We start from the raw sequence: 24,280 nt of genomic DNA on the forward strand, positions 1-24,280 counted from the left end.
GTGCTCTAAATAAAGCTGGCTACTGCATGAGACTTTAGTCCGCCTCATTTACTGGCTCCAGTCTCCCAGGTCCCACGGCCTCACTAGCCAGCCGAGAAATAAGACTTTAAACTACAGTAAGATTCCATCATCGCAGTCAGAGCAGCAGTTACCTAGAAAGCAAACAACACACCAGGTGTGGCGGCGCACACCTTTAACTCCAGCATTTGGGAGGCAGAGGCAGGTGAACCACCGTGAGTTCAAGGTGAGCCTAGACTACACACCGAGTTCCAGGGCTATCTAGTGAGACCACAGCCTCCAACTAAACAAAACAAATCCTGCTGAGAATGTGGGCACAGGGGAACTTTATACGTGGATGGAGGGGATGTAAGCTAAACCAACCACTAAGGAAGTGTCTCAAAAAACTGAAATAGTAGATAAGCTGTGGACCCAACCTAGGTATCCAAAAACAGAGTGGATAAAGAAAATGAGGTTATGGATTCACAATGGAATTATTCTCAGCTCCAAAGAAGGAAATTATGTTCAGAAAAATCTATGTAATGGCATAATCATACTAAGTGAATTCAGTCAGTCTCGGAACACACTTATGTTTTCACTGTGGGACCTAGTTTTTGTTTTTTTTCGAGACAGGGTTTCTCTGTAGCTTTGGGGCCTGTCCTGCAACTAGTTCTTTTTTTGGGGGGAGGGGTATTCTTTTTTTAATCATTTTTTTATTAAAAATTTCCACCTCCTCCCATTTCCCTCCCCCTTCCCCAGCTCCCCTCTCCTCCTCCCACTCCCCCCTCTCCAGTCCAAAGAGCAGTCAGGGTTCCCTTCCCTGTGGGAAGTCAAGGTCCTCCCACCTCCATCCAGGTCTAGGAAGGTGAGCATCCAAGCAGACTAGGCTCCCACAAAGCCAGTACATGCAGTAGAATCAAAACCCAGTGCCATTGTCCTTGGCTTCTCAGTCAGCCCTCATTGTCAGCCACGTTTAGAGAGTCCGGTTTGATCACGTGTTCGTTCAGTGCCAGTCCAGCTGGCCTTGGTGAGCTCCCATTAGATCGGCCCCACCGTCACAGTGGGTGGGCACACTCCTCGCGGTCCTGACTTCCTTGCTCATGTTCTCCCTCCTCCTGCTCCTCATTTGGACCTTGGGAGCTCAGTCCAGTGCTCCAGTGTGGGTCTCTGTCTCTATCTCCATCCATCACCAAATGAAGACTCTTATGGTGATATTGCAACTAGTTGGATGGCCTCCAACTCACAGAGATCCATTTGCCTCTGCCTCCTGAGTGCTGGGATTAAAGGCATGCGCCACCACTGCATGGCTGACTTTTTTATAGACACATCAAATGTATCATGTATTTGTAAACGGCACGGACGTCTTAGAAGAGAAACTTCAAGGGATAAAGGGGACCACGCTGAGAGGACAGGGGTGGTAAGGGTGGGGGCAAGGGGCTGGAGGGAATGTGCTCAATATAAGCAGATTTATATCAAAATGTCCTTACATAACAGTATCGTGTGCAATGGATATACACAATAATAATAACAAATATGACACAATTTCTAAGAAATCTGGAATATGACCAAGAGACCAACCTAAGAATACACAGAGTAGAAGTTGAGATTAAAAGCAAACAAAATATTTCAGTAAGACATACATTTTACATATGGAAAATTCCCCGAATCCACGGAAAGAGATAACATTCGAGGACAAAAGGCATTCAGAACTCTAAATAAGCATGACCGCAGAACAACCTCTCCACACCACATTAGCGGGGCTAAAAGAAAGAAGAAACGATACAAATGCTGAGAGAGAAAGCGGCTCATACGGGGAACCAAAATCAGAATACGATCACCTCTCAACAAAACCCTGAAAAGCCAGCTAGCATGAAACAAAAATACCTCCACAACCGGAACTGCTGTATCCAGCAAAGCTGTCTTTTAAAACTGACAAACAGGGACATTTCAAGAAAAGCACAAACTAAAGCACTTCATAGCCACCAAACAGGAGGGTGTTCGTGCACGCGTGCGTGCTTGCGTGTGCATGTACACATGTATGTATTGTGGAGGCCTGAGGCCAATGTCAGGTGTTGTACTTGATCGCTTTCTACCTTATTTTTGGGAAGAGTTGTATCTCTGTCAACCTGGATTTCAAGTCAGCTACACTGGTTGACCAGCAAATCATCGGGATCCTCCTGTCTCTGCCTTCCTGGGGCTGAAATCACAGGAATTATAGACTTTTTTGGGTGGGTTTGGAGGACAAACTCCAGTCCTCATGTTTGCAATGACTTAGCCCACCTCCCCAGGTCACCCCAAAAGCTGTTTTATCAACCTCCTAGCAGTAGAAAAAAAGGCAAGCAACGAATTTGAAACCAAAATGTTTTTTCAAAAAATTCAGAAATTTTATTGTCTTTAAAATTTGTTTAAACAGTATTCCAAGGCAAAAAAATAACATGTAAATTATAAATACAAAAAGTCTTCAAAGCGCATAGAACACATGATACAAACCATCTTCACATATACAAAAGCCAATCTTCTGCTTTTTTTCCACATAGAAAGGACAGCCAAGAAAGGGCTCAAAGCGCTCATCCGCAGGCTGCAAGCCAAGCCTTGTTGCAAGCCCCAGAGCTGCGGTATAAGCCGTCTCCTTCCTTGTGTTATTTTGTCTTCCTCTCCACTTTAGGACAAAGATCAAGGCTTTTTAAAAACTGTGTTTACTATTTCACGTCCAGCTGCAGAACGGATGAACCACTAATGCTGTCTGAGAAGCAGCTGGCTCATTCTCACCAAGTTCTATGCAAGACAACTATTCAGATACTTATATTTATAAATATTTTCATCTTCACTTATCGCATCTGCTTAAATCACAGTAAGTATGTAAACCAGTTCCTCAACCTACCAACCAAAAAAGGTAAAAAAGAAATGTCCTTAACTCTGTCCAAGCTTCTGCCCACTCCAGTCCCAGCTCCTGAAATGCCACATGGAACCCACGGCGCTGCAGAGTGCTCGGCTAGCATGTTCAAGGCCCACGGCGCTGCAGAGTGCTCGGCTAGCGTGTTCAAGGCCCTGGTTTCAATTTTCGGCACCACAAAGAAACAGAAACTAAAATGCGTGAGTGGATTTTCCCTCTGCCCACACCACAGCTGGTGATGAGTACTGACAACAGAAGCAGCTTCGCTGACTACGATTAACACTAGTACTCACTAATTCCTACTGCAAAATAAGATATTTGGTTTTGTATTTTATATGAAAACTACATCTATTGCTGCTGGGCAGTGGTGGCGCACGCCTTTAATTCCAGCACTAGGGAGGCAGAGGCAGGTGGATCCCTGTGAGTTCAAGGCCAACCTGGTCTACAGAGCGAGTTCTAGGACAGCTAGGGCTGTTACATAGAGAAACCCTGTCTTGAAAAAAACAAACAAAAAAAAAATCCCACAAACCCAAAAACTACATCTATTACTAATTTATCTCTATTGTCCTTAATAATATTTCTGGGGAAAGTGATCAGATTTAAGCTTCAAGTAAAGATCCTAAAAGGAGGTTAAAAACAAAACTCTTAAGCTACTTAGGAGTGTGGTGCAGGAGGACCACAGGAGCCTGTGTAATACAATCACTGCGCAATACAATGAACCCTCATTTCCCAGGGAAATGGGTGTTGGGGTCAGGGGGATACAGGAAACAGGAAGCAGAAGGAGAAAGCCATCCTCTTCCAGCGTCTCAGGGAGTTCTGGGAGCTGCACAGAAAACATGAACTCTTGAAAGTCATAAAGAGAATAGCACTGATAATGACACTGGCCCAGAAGTAAACAGGTTAAAGGAGAAGGATGTTTTACTATTTCACATTTCATTGACTTACTGACAGCTAACTATGGAACAGAGGCTTAGGACAGATTAAGCAAAAAGTAAACAGAGATCAGACGTGGTGGCGCACACCTTTAGTCCCAGCACTTGAGAGACAGAGGCAGGCGGATCTTTGTGTGTCGAAGCCAGCCTGGTCTATGGAGTGAGTTCCAGGACAGCTGGGACTACACAGAAACCCCGTCTTTAAAAACAAACAAAACAGGGTGTGCAGGGTGGTGCCCAGTTCAGACAATGACAGCCGGAGTCCAGCTGCACAGAGGCTGTCACTGGCTAGAGAGCTCTCTAAGACTCTAGCTCACCTAAGACTGTTGAAGCACAGCCCTCATTGAGTTATCGAAGCAAGCGCGGCAGACCATGCACAACGACACAATATTTTAAAGCAAATTTAAAGAGTGCAAATAAGCAACATGATTGTATTTGGAAAGCCATACCCCCTGGGGGTAAGTGTGGCTCAGAAACCGACCACCATTACCTTGCAGCATAGCCTGCATAGTGAATGACAGCATCAACACACAATTCCTTCAAATGGTTCTCATTAATTATGCCAACCAAATTGAATGCATCAAGGAAGAAGTTTACCAATGGTGTGACAATGTACATATTTACATTTCATTTCCATGCTAAGAACAAACTGTTAATAACAATGATGATGATAAAAAAAAATCAGAGTAAAAGTGTGCTCGTTTGTGAACACGGCTAAATTGACATTACTCAGACAGCCATAGACACTTTCGTCGTGAGCACAATACCACAATACGATTCACAGCATTATAAAATGTTGGTGTACTGAGTATCAATTCTCTTCCAATTCAAAAGGAAGGAGCTGAACTGCACTAATGCCTGGGCATCTTACTCCAGAACCTGTAAAATGTATAAAATGCCAAGGTTATCAACAGTCACATATGTGCGGAAGTCAGGGGACACATGGATTTTCTTGAGGTTTGTTCCATTCGTGTAGAAGGTCTGTGAGGACTCCCCAGTGACAACATTCCACCACTGTTCAGAGAAAAAGAAAACCTTCATTAGATTGGTGACTCCACCACGTGGCGATGTGCAGCGCCAACCAGCTCCTTTACCCCACTCCTGAGCCACGCAGTGAGCAGGAGCGCACCTGAGGGTTACTGCTCAAGACTTCACCAGCCTTTGCTGACTGACCCCGGAGATGGCCTCTCAGCCGTGTCTGCACCACTGCCACTGCAAGGCCTTCAAGAAGAAGCAACAGCCACTAGAGAGCTAAGAAACAGAGTATGCAGGGAAGGGTTAGGGCTGTCTGCACGTCTTCTCCTTAGAATAGGAGCATGACTGCTTCCCTACACTAAGACACCCTTGTGGAGCCACGGACTGTACCCCAACAGATACACCCCGACTGCTTGCAGTACAGACGAGGAGGGAGAGCGGTCCTCCTAGAGAACCCTTTTCACCGGGGGTGATGCAGGCTACTATGTGACAACCTATGCCGAATACCAATCACCTCCAAAGTAGGTGCTCTAACCACATCCTCTCCTCTCCAGCACCAAATTCACCAAGAGTTTAAACACTATCCTTACCAAATGGTGTTCACAAACTTACAATCCTATTTCAGAGCTAAACTGAGGGCAGAAGACATGGCACGTGAACATGTTTTCAAAAGGCCTACAGTGCTTCGGGAGCCTGAGCGCCACACACACAACAATTTCTGGCCTATGTGCTCAGGACAGAGCCTAACCCTCAGTCTTGCCATGCGACAGGCTTGAGTATTTTCTTTACTCTTGGTAGTAGGTCCTGGTAAATATGTGTGTCACAGAGCTTGGTAAAGCTCACTAAAGCAGCACGCACTTCCGAAAACAGCACCGTGACCAAGAGCACAAGAGCACAGTCCAGTCCAAGAGGACGTGTTTCCAGTGACTAGGGCTCGGAGAGAAACCTGAGTTCCTGGGAGAATCAAGACTCAGAGGACAGTGGGAATAGACAGCAGAGGAGGAACAGTGTCTGACTTCCAAATGCAGTGTCCGTCCATACATCTGTCAGTCTCCCACATTATTAAAAAGGACTTTACAGTAGCCACTGGTTCAATATGGATTGGAAATACAAGATTTCATAGCAGCAAGCTCAGGATTTTCAGGGTAGTGTATTACTCAGTCTATAGTTGTAGACACAGGCCATCAGAGGTTTATCCAAACACACAAAATGTGAGACAGAAAGCCTGATCCTCACGTCAACAATGCACTTTAGGTGAGGATGCATCAGGTGTGACAATAAACATGCCGATCTGATGCTGATGGTGAACAAGCCTGAGCTTGGACCGCAGCAAAAGCTATATAATATCTGTATATGGCACACATGAACATTGCACCCATCTTACAGCAAAACAAAACCACCTTGTGAAAAGTCACACGGCTAGTGACGGGCAGAGCTGGGGTCTGCCCCAGGACCCACTCCCCAGTCATAACAGTACTCTTCTGGGTAGAATACACCTTCATTTATGACCCTGTGCTCCACATTTTACATCAGCCTTGGCCTTCAGGGTAGGAATTCATATGAACTTGTCATTCCAACAGTCTGTTTTCTGTGGCATCCACGACCTCAGTGGAAGCTAAGTGATATTATGTTTTAATTTATAATAATTTTGAGAGGTAAGAACATTTTAGCTACTAGACACCTAGTATCTTACTGGCACTCAATTTACATTGCTCAGATTTTAAAGTAAACAGACTCAAAATGCCTAATTTCTTGGCCACTCTAGCAGCTGTTTCTTCTTACTCCTAATTTGTTCTGTGCCTTTGGATGGTCTCATTAACATGCTGGGTAGATGCAGGCTGGGTTATAACATAATTAGTTTAACTATGCTAGTAATCAAACAGAAGGCAAAGCGCTGATTGTAGTCTATGTCAATACACAGACTACACAGACAGGCATAGCTTCTTCCGGCCTCGAGACATAACCTCTACAGTGCAGCAGCAGACCCGTCCTTCTACTTTGTGTCAAGGCTGCTCGCTGATCTTCGTAGTACCCTAAAAGCCAGACACGGTTATGCAGAGTCGCTCCAGGGAGCCCAGAGATTCTAGAAGCTTGGTGTCAAGGCTGGGCAGTTATGTTATCAGCAGCTCCCAGCTTCCAACACAGAGACAGCAACATCTCTCCTCTAAGCACCATCCTCTGAGCTCGGAGTTATTTACCTTTACACTAGAGGAGGACAAGCCGCATTAATAGCCCAGGAGCAACAGACGACTGAATGAAAGAATGCCCCCAAAGGTGCCCATTAACAAACACCACATTAGGAGGCCATTTCCAACACAAGCTGCAGAGGTACCTTGCATATATTGAAAAAAAAAATCCCCTCATTTATCTTTTATAAGCCAGATGTTTACGCTGAGTGATACTGCAATACTGTGGACCCTTTTAACAAAAGACTTCATCCAAACACATCTGAATATCTGTACTGTGAGGTTATGAGATCATCCTCACTTGGCTGTTTTCAGGAAGGATCAACCACCTCACAAAAATCTTTTTTTTTTTTTTTTTTTTTTTTTTTTTGGTTTTTCGAGACAGGATTTCTCTGTACCTTTAGAGCCTGTCCTGGAGCTAGCTCTTGTAGACCAGGCTGGTCTCGAACTCACAGAGATCCGCCTGCCTCTGCCTCCCGAGTGCTGGGATTAAAGGCGTGCGCCACCACCGCCCGGCTCACCTCACAAAATCTTGTGAGATCAGTTGTCAACGACAAAGCTTACAGAATGCCCAAGTGGTCAGCATAATGTGCAGCATCCTTCTCCAACCACCCTGTCCATCCCTCTCCTTTCTGCCTCCACTTACCCCCTGCAGACTTCTCTCAGGCCCCTCCTAGGCTTTAGAGACTTTATTTTCCATTTCCTACCTGTATGGAACATTAGCCAGTACTGGGAAAGGACAAGCCTTAAATGTGTGCCAAAACACACAGTAGGCACTAAACATAGTCTTACTGAATGGACACATGAGATAATAAATAACATCAGAACCCTATAATATGCCTAAGCCCTGACCCCAATAGTCACTACTGAGTATGTACAAGTCAACTTGTTAGAGACAGCGGAAGGGGCACTGGCCCTTGGAGCTACTAATCACCGAGTTTTGGAAAGATGATGAACTCCATGAGAATCAGTCTTGCTCATTCTATAACCCAAAGGGAGTAAAACTGGCCATCACAAACTGACGAGTGTGCTGGCAGAACCCAAAGTCTATAGATAACAAATGATATGCTGTTACAATTATTATCAAGAAAGACAATTTCACAAATACATTTTACAAATAATTCCAACCAAAATATTTACTGCTGTGTGCCACAGGAGATGAAGCTGGGTCATGCAGGCTCAGATGGGGAGGTGAGAGCCCCCACATTGCTACTACTGTCAGCAAAGATTTTGAGAGATGTGGAGAAAGCAGCCTTCCAGATGTCAGCCACCACTGCAAAGCTGTTGCCCCACAACAGCCTCCCCTACTCTGCTGGGTTACAGGAAACCCAGCTAAAGAACAGTGAGTGAAAACCACTTCAATACAACGCAGGCTGCTCTTTCCTCACACATCCTCAGGTAAGGCTTACCTTAAGATATCCTCCAGCAGAGACAAGCATTTTGCTGTCGGGAGAGAAGCAAAGGTCGGTCACCCAGCCTCCATGGGTAGCAGTTCCTTCCTCTACTGAAATCGGAGCACACAAATGAAGAAGCTGGCCACCTGAGACATTCCATATCTAGATAAACACGATACATGATTCATTAGCAGGGTGTCCCTAAAGGTTTACCAATTTCAAAGTATACATATAAATTATCTGTGATATATCTGCAAATCTTTCTTTAAAAGCAAAAAAAAAAAAAAGGAATAGCATTATGGATCAGAATGCTATCAATTTCCACTGAATGAGGAGAGAAAAGCAGGCAAAATGCACACATCTCTAATTCTAGCTGCTCAGGAGGCTGAAGTAGGAAAAATTTGAGTTCAAAGCCAGGGCAACATAATGAGACTTTGTATTCAAAAACTAAAAAATTAAAGGAGGTATTATCATTGAAATTCTAGACAATGTGTGGATCAGACAGATCAAAGCAGAGGAATCGTGACATTCCTGGAAGGCCTGGGAGACACTCTAGCCCTGCAAATCCAAACCCTCCGGATCCTCTGCATTATACTGAACCCTCCTGAGTGTTAATGCCTCTTCTTGAAAGCAAACAAAAGCAACAAAACCACAAGAAATAAAGACATTTTCCTCAAAATTACTGGTTCCAAGGCTGCAGAGATGGTTCAGCAAAAAGCATGGGCTACTCTTCCAGAGGACCCAGGTTCAATTCCCAGCACCCACATGGCAGCCCATAACCACCTGTAACTCTGGTGACGGGATCAGACAGCCTCTCTTGACCACCTCGGTCACCAGGTTGCATGTGATACATAGACAAACCCCCATCCACATAAGAAAATAAAAAGTAGTTGTCAAAGCAGCGTCCCCGGGGCTCAGGCTTCTCACTTCCCCACAATTCTCCTCACACCCAAGTAGTCTGGTTGCTTCCCCTGGTTTCCAACCTTCTATAGCACACCAGACTTTCAACACTAGCCTTTATTTCCACAGACACAAGCGCGTCCTAGTTCTCGGAACTGTTTTCTAGGTGGCGCTGGCCACCTAGAAGTACAGTTTACATGTGTACCTTCACAAGTTCAGGGTGATAAAAACTGGCTGCTCACTTGGACTCCGCAACAGAAATGTGAGCCCCAGGACGCCTGCATTAACAAAGACAGATGGCCCATCGAGGACCGCAACGATCCCAGAAAAATGCTGACTAATGGGTAGGAGTCTAAAAAGATCTCTACTTTGAACAATGAGAAGAGCAGTTTGAAATTCATGTATGAACCAATGATTTACAAAATTTGTTTCTCTAAATTCTGCCACAAAAAGAATCTTTAGCTAACACTAAAAATACAAATCTTTCACAAACAGCAGAGAACAACTACAAATATCTATTCACCTATATAGGAAACGTCTGTGTAACACTTACTTTTAGTTTTATTTTTTTTGAGACAGGGTCTTACTACATAGTCCTGGCTGGCCTAGAACTCATTTTATATAGATCAGGCTGGCTTCAAATTGAGATACACCCGTCTGTCTTCTGAGTGTTGGGATTAAAGGTGTGTAACCAACATGCCACCTGATTTATCTAACTCTGAAATGTTCTTTCCTGCTGTGAAGGTGCCTAGGAATATGGTGTCCACAGAAACGGAGCAAAGAATGCTCCATCTAACCAAAACCCCAGGGCCTGTGCATTCCTGTTCAGTGGGAAGCGGCTGGGATTCAGGACTCAGAAGGTTAAAACAGGAAGACCTGGAGTCAGGCCAGGCAAGGTTTAAACAGTTAATTCAGGTCAGTCTAAGATATACTACAAGATTCTCAAAAACACATCAAACAAACCACCTCAGCGTGGGAAGAATGCCAGCCCAAGCTAAAGGAGAGATGCTATCGCGGTCAGCACACCCTACCCTGATTTCTCCATTGTCATCTCCAGTTGCCAACAGGATGCCATCCAGAGAGAAGGCAGAGCAGCGGACACAGCCAGTGTGACCCTCCAACTCATGGAGAGGGGAAAGCAGTTCAAAACTCCAGATCTGGAAGGCAATTAGGAATGGTAAGCACACTCTTCCAACACCTACAAGGCCTGACCTAAGTACTACACAGCCAAAAAGTCAATCGCATGCAAGTTAGAACATTTGGTACTGCATAAACGTTCACAAGATGCCCGAATCCAACCTGCTACCTTGTCAAGTTCTTGGGACTCTTCCTTAATTAGCTGCTCGAGAACCTGAGCCACCTTTCTTATCTTTGTATTAATGCTCACACATAGAACAGAGAATCAGTTCTGAACAGTTTACAGGGTGAGGCAGACAGTGCACTCTCCTAAATTCTTGGGGCCTAAGGTAACCCACAGCTTCTCCAGCTTCAGTTTCTGCATTTGAAAAATGGGACAATGATTCGTATGGGACTGCATAGAACATAACACATAATCAAAGCTCTTTAAAGATTGTTGCCATACTACAATATTATTATTGGCCAAATGCTGGCTTTTGTTTTTGTTTTTGAGACAGGGGACCAGGCTGGCCTTGAACTCAGAGATCTCCTGTCCCTCAAGCAAGCCTCAGCTTGCCACCCTTTCCCCTCCAATGTTCTCTCTGTGATTCTGTTCTGACCACTGAGCCAGGACCCATTGAAAATTGCTATTGTCAGGCACTACCAACTAAGAACTGTGGTGTGAGACAAAGCAGATGCAGTCCCTTTCCCTGACGTTTATAGTTTATCAAGGAAGCTTCAAAAAAACCACAAAAACACCGTAATGGAAACTCTGAAGGGAGAGCAGCTAATGCTGCCTGAGAGCCAGAGAAGGTAGGTCTAAAATGATGTGTCACAACTCGTACACCAAGACGGAGGCGGAGACAGACACAGGGGAAATGGCTGGAAGGAAAGGTGGTGATGGTCACAGAGCTGCCTGGAAACCAGCACAGACAGGTGGGTCAGACCTTAGGTGGTGATGGTCACAGAGCTGCCTGGAAACCAGCACAGACAGGTGGGTCAGACCTTAGGTGGTAGCAGGAAGGATAAAGTGAAGGATCTGCCCAGGAAGTCGCCCACCAGTCAATAGGGAAGAAAGTACGGTCTTTGGAAACAAAGAAAAGCAGATGGAACTAAAACGCTGAGCAATGAACAACAGCACAAAGACAGCTAGATAGTGACGTCATTAACAAAGATGGGGGAAAGAGAAGGGAATGGAGTCCTGAGAGTCCCCAGCTGGAAGCACAACTCAGAGAATGTCAGAAGTTTCCACTCACACATAGTGAATACAACTGTCTGCTCACGCCCCTTCCAAATACTTTTACTAAACGTAACATACAGCAGTCTATTTGATTAGTTATAAATAAAAAAGTCATTTTTCTTTTTCTTAATACTTTAAGAATTAAGAAATTAAGAATTTGAGAAATTAGTAATCTTTTTCTTAATCTTACTCTCCATAAAGGAGAATCAGAACTATTAAATCATCTATCCAGTGCCAAATGAATGCTAATAGGCATTCTCCCAAAGCTGTGACCTCGATGCTTAGCTTTAGCTTCTATGTATGCAGAATTAACAACGGCTTATGACGTGAAGATTAAGTGAGATTACAGAAGCGCAATTCCTAGCACCGCATGCCCTAAATATGAGATGGGTGTCATCAGATGACTCAGCCAGGGCACTGACCTCACCAGCCCAACAACCCAACTTCAGGGAAAAAGCTGGATGCAGCAACCTGCATCTGTAGGTCCAGCATTCCTGTGGCAGGATGGAAGGTGGAAACTCTGGAAACTCCTGGCCCCAGAGTGCACAGCACAGCACAGCACAGCAGCAGAAATAATGGGAGACCCTGCCATTTCCTGCAAGGTGGCAGGAAAGAACCCACTCCCAACAGCTGTCCTTCGACCTACACACGTACATTATGACTCATGCAGGCTCCTTCTCTCCCTCTCTGCCACATGCACACACAAAATAACAAATGAATAAATGCTTAAAAATACATATGATACAGATACATGAACAGAAACTGTCACTCTCCTGCCTTATCCACTGGACTCATAATACACAAGCAACACTGCAAGTTTTCTATGCAGACGTTCAAGCGGCTGACCGACCTTCGCAGTCTTATCAGCAGAGGTAGATGAGAACTTGGCAGCGTCAGAGGAAACATCACAAGAAAGTACTGCACCCTGATGGCAAAGGAAGTCTTTTTCTGTTCTTCCAGTGATGATATTCCACACCTTGGGGGGAGAAAAGATTAGGTGACTTTTAAAGACACTTTTGTCATGCATGATGGAATTCAACTGTAACCCCCAAGGGAAGGGTGAGCAGAAGCAGAAGTTCTACAAGTTCAAGGCCAACTTGGGCGACAGGGTACTTTAAGAAAACGAAGGAGCTCAGGGGTAAAGTCTCACTTAGCCTGTGGGCAGTCTCCTGTTTGATTCCAGAACCCCAAAACAGGGAGAGAGAGGAGAAGGGAAGGAAGAACACCTTGAGATGTGAGGGGACAATGAGGTGGCTGGAGAGACAGCTCAGCAGTCAAGAGCATGGGCTGCTTTCCCAGAGGACCTGGGTTTGGTTTCCAGCACCCACAAGGTGGCTCACAACCATCTAACTCCAGGAGATCCAGTGCTTTTGGCCTCTGTGGGCACTGCATGCGCTCAGTGCACACACACACACACATGCAAGCACTCATACACATAAAAATTAAATTTTTTTAAAAAAGAACACAATCAGCTAAAAAACATACATGTAAAACAAGTTTTAGAGCAGTAAGCATTCTCGTCTAAGCTTCCCTTAGTGTGCACTCTTACAGACACATGGCGGACGCAGGGACTGCAGGGAAGGAAACCAGGCACAGCCCTCAACTGTCAACATTCATGGGCTTTAGAGCCGTCATAGTATAATTATTGCAACGTCAGAATGTCTTCTTTAAAAGGACAATCTGAGGCTGGGTATGGTGGTGCACATGCCTTTAGTCCCAGACACTCGGAAGGCAGGATCTCTGAGTTCATGGCCAGCCTGGTCTACAGAACGAGTTCGAGACCAACCAGGGCTATATAATGAGATCCTATTTCAAAATACATATATACATACATACGTACATGTATAACTTCCTTTGAAATCTGGCACTCAGTCTGGAAAGATGACCCAGTAGCTAAGATCCCTAACTGTTTTTCAGGAGGACCTGGGTTCAGTTCTCGGCACCCAGCTCACAGGCATCTACACGTGACTCCAGTTCTACAGAACCTGATGCCCTCTGCTGGCCTCCGTGGACACCAGCCACGCACATGGTGCACATACACTCAAGCCATACACACAGTGAAATGAAGTACATTTAAAGAATATTTTCAAAATAACTTAAAAAACAAAAATATATTTTTTTTAAAAATCTGGAATTCAAATTACCTTCACTGTTCCATCAAATGACCAAGAAAGCAATCTTGAATTTTTTAGGAGCCTGAAGTCCTTCACTGTTTCCTGATGGCCTTGCAAAAAGACATAGTCCTCTGACTGCCAATTCCATACCTGAATATCAAAGAAATAAGTTTGTTATAAATCTTCCCCAATTATATCCCACTGGAAAGAGATTTGTGTTCTCTCATCTAAAGTCTTTTATCTTCTCAGTATTTCAATCAGAGAAATAACAAAGAACATTGTCTCTATGTTTACAAAGAGAAAAAGTTGAAGCTAATTAGCTTGACAGGGGACAAAATAAAAATACTTTTTCTTCTAAATAAAATTTGTTTTCTTCAGTTGCTTAGAGAGTAATTAAAACAACAAGACAGAAAAAATATGTACACTATGTCAGTGAGCTCACCGCCTGATTACATTTTCCAGAGAAAATTATCCCAATTACATATCTGCCGATTTACAAGCCTGGACATGGAGGGAGCCTGCAGACTCCGGCCCTTGTGACGCTCGCCCTCCTGCCCAAAAGGTCCAGGGAGCCAGACAAGTGTAAGCACAGTTCTCAAGCTTCACAAGTCTCAGACAGCCCCAATGCAATTCTCGGAACAGAAGCAGCAGCAAAAGGCACTATGAGTTCACATGCAGCTTGGGGAGGAGGCTCTCGGCTACAGCAAGAAGGAAAAGCTGAAGCCGTGCCAGCCACTGGAACAAACCAAGCAAACAAGAGCATCTGAGGCACAGCAGTGAACAGAGACGTCTGCATTGTGTCAATACGCAGAACATCCGTGACTACAGCAGAGCAACAGTGTCCAGTGCCTTCTAAATTCCCGATGTCAATTAATCTAGCAAACATGTTTCCAAGTAAGGCCAATGCGACTCGAACAAGGATCTGCCATGAGCAAATCTACAAAATGAGACATAAAAAAGAAAAAAAAATCTTACACAAAGATATTAGCTACTGAAGCAAAAGTATTGTCAAATTCAAAACAACGATTCCTTCACAATGATTTGGCAGAGGCCAGCACTCAAAGCATGTAAGACGGGGTGGGGCTGCAAAGAAAGCCCTGCAGTTCCAGGTTTGGCTCCTGCAAAGGACTTAGACTCCACTCTCATCACACAGCCATCAGTAACTCCAGTTCCAGGAGATTCAACGCCCTCTTCTGGCTTCCAAAGGCACCAGTCACACACACAACACACATTCATAAATGCAAGGACTCACAAAATAAAACAAATGACTCTTTTTAAAAGTTTAAGTGGGGGTGGGGGTTCTGGAGAGATGGCTCAGCGGCTAACAGCAATGACTGCTTTCCAGAGGGCCTGGGTTCAATTCCCAGCACCCACATAGCAACTCACAACTGTCTGCAATTTCAGCTCCAGGAGACCCAACACCCTCACACAGATACACATGCAGGCAAAATATCAATACACATAAAATAAAAATAAATTTGAAAAAAAAGCAAAGAAGCCGGGCGGCGGTGGCGCACGCCTTTAATCCCAGCACTCGGGAGGCAGAGGCAGGCGGATCTCTGTGAGTTCGAGGCCAGCCTGGTCTACAAGAGCTAGTTCCAGGACAGGCTCCAAAGCTACAGAGAAACCCTGTCTCGAAAAACCAAAAAAAAAAAAAAAAAAAAAAAGAAAAAAAAGAAAAAAAAGCAAAGAAAGAATGATTCACAAACTGAGAACTTTTCAAAGGCAGTGAATGAATAATAATAATAAAGTTGGGAAAGTATTTGAAGACCCACAGAATCAGCTAAGCAGGACTCATGGGGCTCACAGAGCCTGCATGGATCTGGGCTAGGCCCTCTGCAAACATGCTGTGCTTGTTTAGCCTGGGGTGTTGTGGGACTCCTGACAATGGGGGGGGGGGGGGGGGGGTCTCTGACTCTTGCCTGTGCTCAGGACCCTCTTCTTCCTACTGGGTTGCCTCATCCAGCCATGACATGAGGGTTTGTGCCCAGTCTTATTTAATCTTGTTATGCCATGTTTGGTTGATATCCTGGGAGGCCTGCTCTTTTCTGAAGGGAAGTGAAGGAGTGGGTGGGGGGGGGGGGGGGTTAAGGGAGGGGAGGCTGTGGTTAGATGTATTGTATGAGAAGAAAAAAGAAAAAGGAAAAAATAGTGAAAGAAACAGTCTCACGTGTCAAAGTCCAGTGAATACAGGTAATGAGATGGCTTGCAAAAGAACATGGATCCGTGAAGCAGCCCCAGGTGACCCGACAGGTGTGTCACTACTGATATTCTGGCTCTGGTGTGAGCAACTGTCAAACAGGGGAGGGGTGACTTCAAGCCCTTTCCTAAAAGGTTTGAGCAAAGCTACAAAAGCAGTGCCAAACCTTAGGCTCTGCTACACATTGCAGCGATCTGCCCCCCGGGCCTTGGCTCTTGGATCTCTTCCTGTCTTCTAGCTGGGGACATTCATTCAAGGAAGCAGGATCACCAGGACTAGGATCTGCTGTGTGCCAACAAGTCACTGCAGAAGAGGTACTGGAAGCGACAGTGTTCTGAAGGCGCACGGGTGGCTCAGACGTCTGCTGGGGACTGTAGTAAGGGAGTAACATGGGCTTTCCTGGCTCCCCAAATCATACCAAAACATCAGGGCACCCCGTATGACAAGGCATACTCTAAGTCATTTCCACTAGGAATGTCCTGGCTCCCGCCTTGGGCATCAATGGCTGCTCTTTACACTCTTCCAGTCTTAACAGTCTGGGCCGTGTCTGGGTCAGAGCTCCTGGCTAGGCTCTCCTGCTGCTGTCTACCTCAGGAAACCAGAGAGCCTTCCTGCGCGTGTGCAACAAAGAGCCTCCGAAAGGCGACCAACAGCTGTCTCAAAGACACTTTCGGACAGGCCAATGACAGTAGGGCTTTTAGCTGAACCCATACCCAGTTAACTGGATCTTGGCATGAAAGATAAGGATCTACACTAGCACTCATCAACCGTGCTGAAGTTGAACTTGGAGATGCCTACCATCAGCAAGAATATTTGTGAGTACACACTACAGAATTTTTTCAACTGCTTAAGTTCAATTTTTTAAAAAAGCTGGCTGGGCATGCCTATAATTGAAACACTGGGAGAGGCTGAGGAAGAAGATCACAAGTGTGAAGCCAACCCACACTACACATCAAGACCCCAGCAGAGAAACACAAAAGCAGTAGTAAATAAACACTAGATTTCTTAAACCTGTAAGAACCAATACATTGCTATGCACCAGGGAAGCATAGCCAATACATTACACTTCATTTACCTCATGGTAAAGAATCAAAAGCTACTAAAACAGGGCTCAGCTCCCACAAGGTTCAGTGCTATAGTCAGGTGGGTTTATTCTTCTAATTCTGGCAATAACATCAACACGACAGAGATCCCCTAAACCTTTCTCAGGTTGGGGATATAAAGGGTTAAAACAAAACTCCATTCAGCCATTTACTAAAACAAAGCCAGGCATGGAAGCACACACCTATAATACCAGCACATAGGCAAAAGAGGCAGAAGGGTCGGGGTTCAAAGCCAGCCTTGGTTACTCGGTGAGTTCAAGACCAACCTGAGTTACATGAGATCCAGACTTAAAAAAAATAATCACAGCACAAAAAAACCTCAATTCATCATTTCTTAGAAATCTCGACCAAGAGTTTCATTATAGGACCTATTAAACCCTGTAAATGGCGCTTGCACTGGCAGCACACACACTAAATCTGGAACTGTACAGAGATTAGCATGGCCCTGTGCAAGGATGACATGCAAATTCATGAAGCTGTCCCTAGTTTTTTTGTTGTTGGGATTTTTTTTTCTTTTTGGTTTTGGGGTTTTTGTTTTGTTTTAAAGTGCTTGGTTTAAAATTGTGCACTACCACACCCAGCAGTATCCCATGTTTTTTAAGCCTCTCAGCCTGAGTTGCATCCCTGGAATTCACGTGATAGAAGAGAAAGATTTCCTGCACACTGCACTCTGACCACATGAGCTCACATGACTCCCTGAGGTTCATCTCTTAAAAGTCCTGTATATGTAAAAACCATTCTCAACCGTCCAGAAAGAGGAGATGAAGTACAACTTGTATTTTTAAAAATAGCTCTTATTCTAAAAATGACTTTTCCCTCTGGCTAAGAATATCTACAACAGGTCGTAAAACCTTATGAATTTAAGCCCAGCCCGAATACAAAGTCCCAACAGGATTTATCTGATGTAGTTAAACTTCCCCCACTTCAAAGACATCTGGAGAGAAAGAAATGCGATTATTATACGAGTTTCACAGCTAATAAAGCAGCATCATGGGAGCTTATAATAAAATTTCTATATTGGAGCCAAATTTCATTCCAATCCTACACCTTCATAAAGATACACTTAGCAAGATTGTTTTTTTAAGTAGTTTTTAAAGGCATAGTTAAATGTGGCCACCACAAGAAACATGTACTAAATAAAACTAGGTGTATACCCCAAAAGTAGAACACTGGCTAGGGTAGGGAGCAGAGATGTACACCTTTGACCCCAGTGCTCCAGAGGTGGAGGCAGGTGGATCTTTCTGAGGTCAAGGTAACAAGACTGAAGTGAGCCTGACTTGCCTAGTGAGCCCTATCTTAAAAAAAAAAAAAAAAAAAAAAAAAGATTTCTTGAGCATTAAAACAGTAAAAAAAAAAATAAAGAAAATAACCCCAGGAAATGGAGACAGACGAATCAGAAAGGTCATCCATAGCTACATGGTAAGTTCAAATCCAGTCTGGGCTATAAAAGACCCTGCCTCAAACAAGAAACCAAAACCGAGAACAAGAAGACTGGCCTGGGAACCAATATTTGAATAATGAGTTTTACAAAGAGAGAATCAGATTGGACCAGAAAAGGAAAAAGGGAAAGAAGAAATAATTCAAGCGTGTTTCCTTAAAAGAAACTGCCGAGATGAACAAAATAATGGAAGGCACACCATCATGAAATCCACAGAGAAGATTCTGAAATCTTCCAGAAAGATTTAAAACCTAGAATGATGGGGTTCACCTTTAATCCCAGCACTGGGAGGCAGAGGCGGGTGAATTCTGTGAATTCAAGGCCAGTCTGGTCTACACAGCAAGTTTTAGGCCAGGCAGAGCTGCATAGTGAGATCCTGTCTCAATAACACACACACACACAAATTACTTAAAATTTCTCAATATAAATTTTGGAACTTAAGGAAAAAATGAGGCAGTATCTTTAAGATAAAGTTTTAAGGTGAATAATGTCCAGCCACACAAAATCAAAGACTAAAATTTTTCTAAACTATAAAACGATAGGAGCTGCAACCATAAGGAGTGATGGTGCATGCATGTAATTCCGGCACTCAAGAAGTGGAGGCAAGAGGATTTCAAGACCAACAAGCCTATGCAATGTAGGGAGTTCCAGGACAACCTGGCTACATAGTAACACACACACACACACACACGAAGGAGTCGAGAGATGACTCTCAGAGGATAAGCACTGGCTGCTCTTCCAGAGGTCCCGAGTTCAATTTCTAGCAACCACACAGTGGCTCACAACCATCTATACTGAGATCTGGTGCCCTCTTCTGGCCTGCAGGCACACATGCAGGCAGAGCATTGTATATGTAATAAATATTAAAAGAAAAAGGACCTGCATTCATGACCCTTTAGTACACAGTCCGCGTGGTCACAACACAATTATGTCAAACTGTTGTGACAGAGGGTCTGATAAATGGGTCTGGGTGTAAATCTGCATGCACATGTGTTGAAGACAGGAAAGGAAGGAGGAGAGCAAACACTAAACCCTCACTATCGGGAAGTCAGCAACTCCCCGAGAGGAAAATTAAAAATAGCACTACATATGGAGGCATGAAGGTGAACATCAAAAGACAAGATCCCAAGGACCTAAAATACCTAAATATCCAAAAGCCACCAGTAGTAGTTCTGAAAAATAAGAAATGGGGAAAGTCTAACCTCCACAGAAAGCCCTGGAATCTCATAGCAGATTTAAAGTATGTATACTAGAACTTAATAAAAAGTGGATTTTAAAAGAATATAGAGTAAGCTCCAAGTCTCAATATATATAATTATGGCAAGCAATACTTGTTTTTGGCAAAAGTTTATTAGCACAATAAATATTCTTCTTAAAATCATGTGAATTGGAGCGGGGCATGGTGGCACGTGTCTGCAATCCCAGCACCCACGGAGCGGAGACAGGATGACAGCTAAAAGTTCAAAGACAGTCGGGGCTGCACAAAGCGAGGTCTAGGCCATTTGGTCTACACAGCAAGCCCCTGACTCAGGAAAAGAAGAAGGAACAAAAAAAACAAAAACAAAAAAAAAAAAGAAAAGCCATTACATAAATGTGGCAAAAATATATTTACAGACATAAATATGAATATCAAGATAGGAAGAATTCAAATGAATACTTAATTCAAAACAACCTTCTCAATGAACTGCCACCATGCCACACCCACAAAAAAATATGAAACATGAATGGACTCTTGACTTTCTTAGTCATCTGCCTTTTAAACTACGGTCATCATAGTCAGCAACTGCAAATCCACTGCTACCAGCAGCGGCCAGGCTGCAAGAGCCACAGTCTGAAGACATTCTGTTCCCTCAGGCACCGACTCTTTCAAAGCTACTAAGAGAACTTACCTAAATCGCTGTCCCACTAAAGAACTCATGACTCAGAGGCTGAGGTAGAACCCTGCTCTCCAGAGAGGCTGAATAACAAGCGACTCACCTAGCTCGCTTCCCCGTGTCTCCCAAGAAGTCCTCGTGCTTCTCCTCGCCCCTCGTTATAAACCCTTCTCCACCTGGTGCCTCCCTACCACGTCTGGTCAGCGAGTTGTTGACGCAACCTCCAGACCACAGGTGGATTGTATTTTACTCAAACACATCTTTGCATCATTAAACAAATATTCCAGAGCATAAACAAAAGTAACACACCTTCAAATGATATTCTACAACAGACCCTTTGAACCCCATGTATCTGGTCGGAATGCTGAAGTGACCAAGCTTAGCACAGTGTTCTTCTGTTCAGCCTCTCACCTGAATCACAGAGTCGTCCGAACTTGAAATAAGCGTCTTCCCGTCAGCTGTGAACTGGATGTGCCGCACAGCTTTCTTGTGCCCGAGCCTGGAGCTGAAAACTCTGTTGTTTGGAAGTTCTATAATCTTCAAAACAGAAAACCACAAAAAAAAAATCAACACAAAGAAATTAAGCGGTACTTAGGCACTACACTCCCACAGTGTATACACGCATGCGCCTTGCACACCTACCCCCCAGCCCCCATCAAGTGTGCTCTAGAACGGCCAATGGCAGTAGGAACCAACGGTTCTTCTGAGTGCTACCTGAGTCATCAAGTGACCATCTGGGTTCAACCTCCAAAACAAAAATGGCAATTTATGATGAATAAGAAAGAAGGGCAAAAATCCTGGGTGATACAAAGCAAACTCTTCATCAAAAACAAAAACTCCCATGTGATAAAGGATGCCAAGGGAGAAAGGGAATGGGGAGGCTGGGGAATAGTGCACCAGTAACAAGCCTTAAAAAGGCCAAATCCAGAGATTTAGAAATTAGTAAGGGGCTGGTGAGGTGGACCCGGGGGTAAAGTGCTTGCTGCACGAACATGAGACCTTTGTTTGACCCCTAGGACCACATGGTGGAAGGACGATGCCCCCAACAAAGCCTCTGATCTTCACACCATACTGTGGCCTTGACACACATATATAAAAATCTTCTTTAAGTTGTAACACAGACTCAAAACATGGTGACTGTACCAAAAATATTTTCAAAGGAACTCATATGCCCAAGTTAAAAATGATATATTAGATGACACTGTAACACAAGGTTCTAAAAATCTAACCCATATGTTGGGGAGAAAATGAGCCCTCAAAAAAGCAAAGAAGATATTATGACTGGGGTCTTCTCAAGAGAGTGGGACAGTCAGTGTTTCTATAGGGAAAGCAGGGTAGCACTGATTGCTGAGCAGTTCCTTCACAGACTTATGCTGGACTACAAGGCTCTGCCACTTAGGAAAGCTGCGGGAATTAGATCAGACATCTCTAAAACAAAAATCACAGTATCCAAGATGTTGGATGTCTGAGAGCATCTGGAACAGTAAACAGTACTGCTGGGCAGAGCCATTTGAAATTGCCTTTTTTAAAAATTTTTATTTATTTGTTGGTTGGTTTTTCAAGACAGCGTTTCTCCGTGTAACAGATTTGGCTGTCCTGGAACTCATTCTGTAGACCAGGCTGGCCTTGAACTCACAGCGATCCGCCTGCCTCTGCCTCCTGAGTGCTGGGATTGAAGGTGTGCGCCACCACTGCCCCGCTAAAATGGCCATTTTAAACATTAAAAATCAACTAAAATAGCCAGCTGTTGGTATTGTCACACGGTTCAGAATTCATATGATGTGAGGACTGGAGGAAGCTAAGAATGTTCAAAAAAATTTGTATGAATTCTTTAAACCCTTTAAAGGTCAGCTTTTATTCTACAAGTGTGAGTATTTGCCTGCATGCATGTAAGTGTACCACATGTATGTCTGGTGCCTGTGGAGGTCAGAAGACAGCCTTTCATCCCCTAGGAATGGAGTTCCAGGCAGTTGTTAGTCACCATGTGGTTACTGGGAATCAACCCAAGTCCTCTGGGAGAGTTAAGTGTTCTTAACCTCCGGACAATCTCTCCAGCCCCAAAGCTTGCATGTTTTATGATGTGTTTTTCTTCTTATTAATTAACTACTTGAAAGGCAGCTTCAAAGTACTAAAACGGTAAAAACAGAAAGAGAAAGATACTGAGTTGGCAACACAAGTAAAAAGGAAAGCATGGACCCATTCAAAATAAATGCTACACAGAAATACAAAACACGGGCTGAGAGGAAACTCAGGAAATCTGTGGTGATGCATCGATCCTGTGCTTAACAAACAGGTGTCAGACACTTACCACAACCTGAACTGATACACAATGCTGTAGGTGCTAAGGGAGACAGAGAAGCCTGACATCACCTCCTCCCCACTGTGTACAAGCCTTTAGGCTCCTCCTGTGGGGTTATGGGACCTGGAGGACATCTGGGTAACCTCTTATGAAAAACAATCCATGGTAAAATAAATGTGGCTAATGCCAAGGTCTCAGTAAATTAGGAAAGAATCCCAAAAACCTAAGTGAGGAGAAATGAGAAGGACCAATCAAGGTTCTCTAAAAGGTTTATAACTAGATAACAAGTGCTTTTGTGATGAGCTTTGCATGGGATAAGGTCAGAATGTTTTTTATACAAGAGGATTTTCATTATAATACCTTTTCTGTGTCAGTATCTGGTTCTTTTTATCTATTTGGTCTTGCTGGGTAAGTTCAGAATTTCAGGTGGTAAAAATGGACACACCTAACATTACAGAAATGGAGATGGGACAGTGGGCACAGCAGGCGCTGGACTGACATTCTCGTGAATCTGGAAATGATATCACATGGCTATTTCTTTTTTTTTTTTTTTTTGGTTTTTCGAGACAGGGTTTCTCTGTGGCTTTGGAGCCTGTCCTGGAACTAGCTCTTGTAGACCAGGCTGGTCTCGAACTCACAGAGATCCGCCTGCCTCTGCCTCCCGAGTGCTGGGATTAAAGGCGTGCGCCACCACCGCCCGGCTTCACATGGCTATTTCTAAGAGGGGAAATGTTTTTTGTGTAACTGGGTAAACCTGTTTAGTTTTTTTTTTTAATATTTATTTATTTTATTATGTATACAATGTTCTGTCTGTATGTATGCCTGCAGGCCAGAAGAGGGCACCGGACCCCATTACAGATGGTTGTGAGCCACCATGTGGTTGCTGGGAATTGAACTCAGGACCTTTGGAAGAGCAGGCAATGCTCTTAACCACTGAGCCATCTCTCCAGCCCCCCTGTTTAGTTTTTTAAAATATGTATAAAACAACTAAAAGAATAAGGAACACAGAAAGCTCGAGAAGCAGCAATAAAGGTCACGTGAGGAAACGCTAGCCAGGTTGAGATGGTCAGTCTACGGAATAATCGCTACAGGAGATCGGTTTGGTGTACAGGTGTGCAATGTAATGCCACGTAGATGATTAGTTCTAAGTAAACAGCACTAGCCACAGCTCTGAGGACAAGAACTGAATACCTTAATGGCTCCATCTTCATCTCCAAACGCAACATACTCAAGATGCGGACTTAGGCAACAGCAACTGACTTGAGCTTCAGGCAGGTAGTCAATCTGGCCTGTTTTCCCAGCAATGAGCTAATGAAGGAGAAGGCACAGTCAGTCATTAGCTTGTGTGTGCGTTTTCTGCTGCTATTCTTCAGAAGACAGACTTCAATTAAAAAATAAAAGAAAGCAAGGAAAATAACCAAGAGTTCTCAGGGAGACAACAAAGACTGATCGCAAACTCAGCAGCCGCATTTAGCATTTGGTGCTCTCCTTTTATTTCACTTCTGTGGCTCAGATACATTTTCATAAAATAAAAGAAGCTTTAGAAAGGTTTGCAAAGCAGCTGCTGTGCCCACCACCTGGGCCATCTGTCTGATACACCGTCTCACAGCTAGCCCCAC

General features: G+C 44.1%; 1 protein-coding gene and 1 non-coding gene across 2 annotated transcripts in view; one reads left to right on the forward strand and one right to left on the reverse strand.

Annotated features, from left to right (window-relative positions):
- Positions 1 to 2,357: 2,357 nt before the first annotated feature.
- Positions 2,358 to 24,280, reverse strand: part of Apaf1 (apoptotic peptidase activating factor 1) — a 78,466-nt gene continuing 56,543 nt past the window's right edge. The window contains exons 21-27 of the mRNA XM_038314589.2: positions 23,853 to 23,969; positions 20,774 to 20,899; positions 13,778 to 13,897; positions 12,484 to 12,609; positions 10,309 to 10,434; positions 8,393 to 8,539; positions 2,358 to 4,836 (exon numbers count right to left, since the gene is read on the reverse strand). Coding sequence (XP_038170517.1) covers positions 4,690 to 4,836; positions 8,393 to 8,539; positions 10,309 to 10,434; positions 12,484 to 12,609; positions 13,778 to 13,897; positions 20,774 to 20,899; positions 23,853 to 23,969 — 909 coding nt within the window. The 3' untranslated portion in view covers positions 2,358 to 4,689. The remainder of the gene's footprint in view (positions 4,837 to 8,392; positions 8,540 to 10,308; positions 10,435 to 12,483; positions 12,610 to 13,777; positions 13,898 to 20,773; positions 20,900 to 23,852; positions 23,970 to 24,280) is intronic.
- Positions 17,438 to 17,540, forward strand: LOC119803753. The gene has a single exon (XR_005283713.1). It is a non-coding gene; the product is annotated as a U6 spliceosomal RNA (small nuclear RNA).

This window comes from Arvicola amphibius, chromosome 17 (assembly GCF_903992535.2).
Source record: "Arvicola amphibius chromosome 17, mArvAmp1.2, whole genome shotgun sequence".
NCBI lineage: Eukaryota > Metazoa > Chordata > Mammalia > Rodentia > Cricetidae > Arvicola > Arvicola amphibius.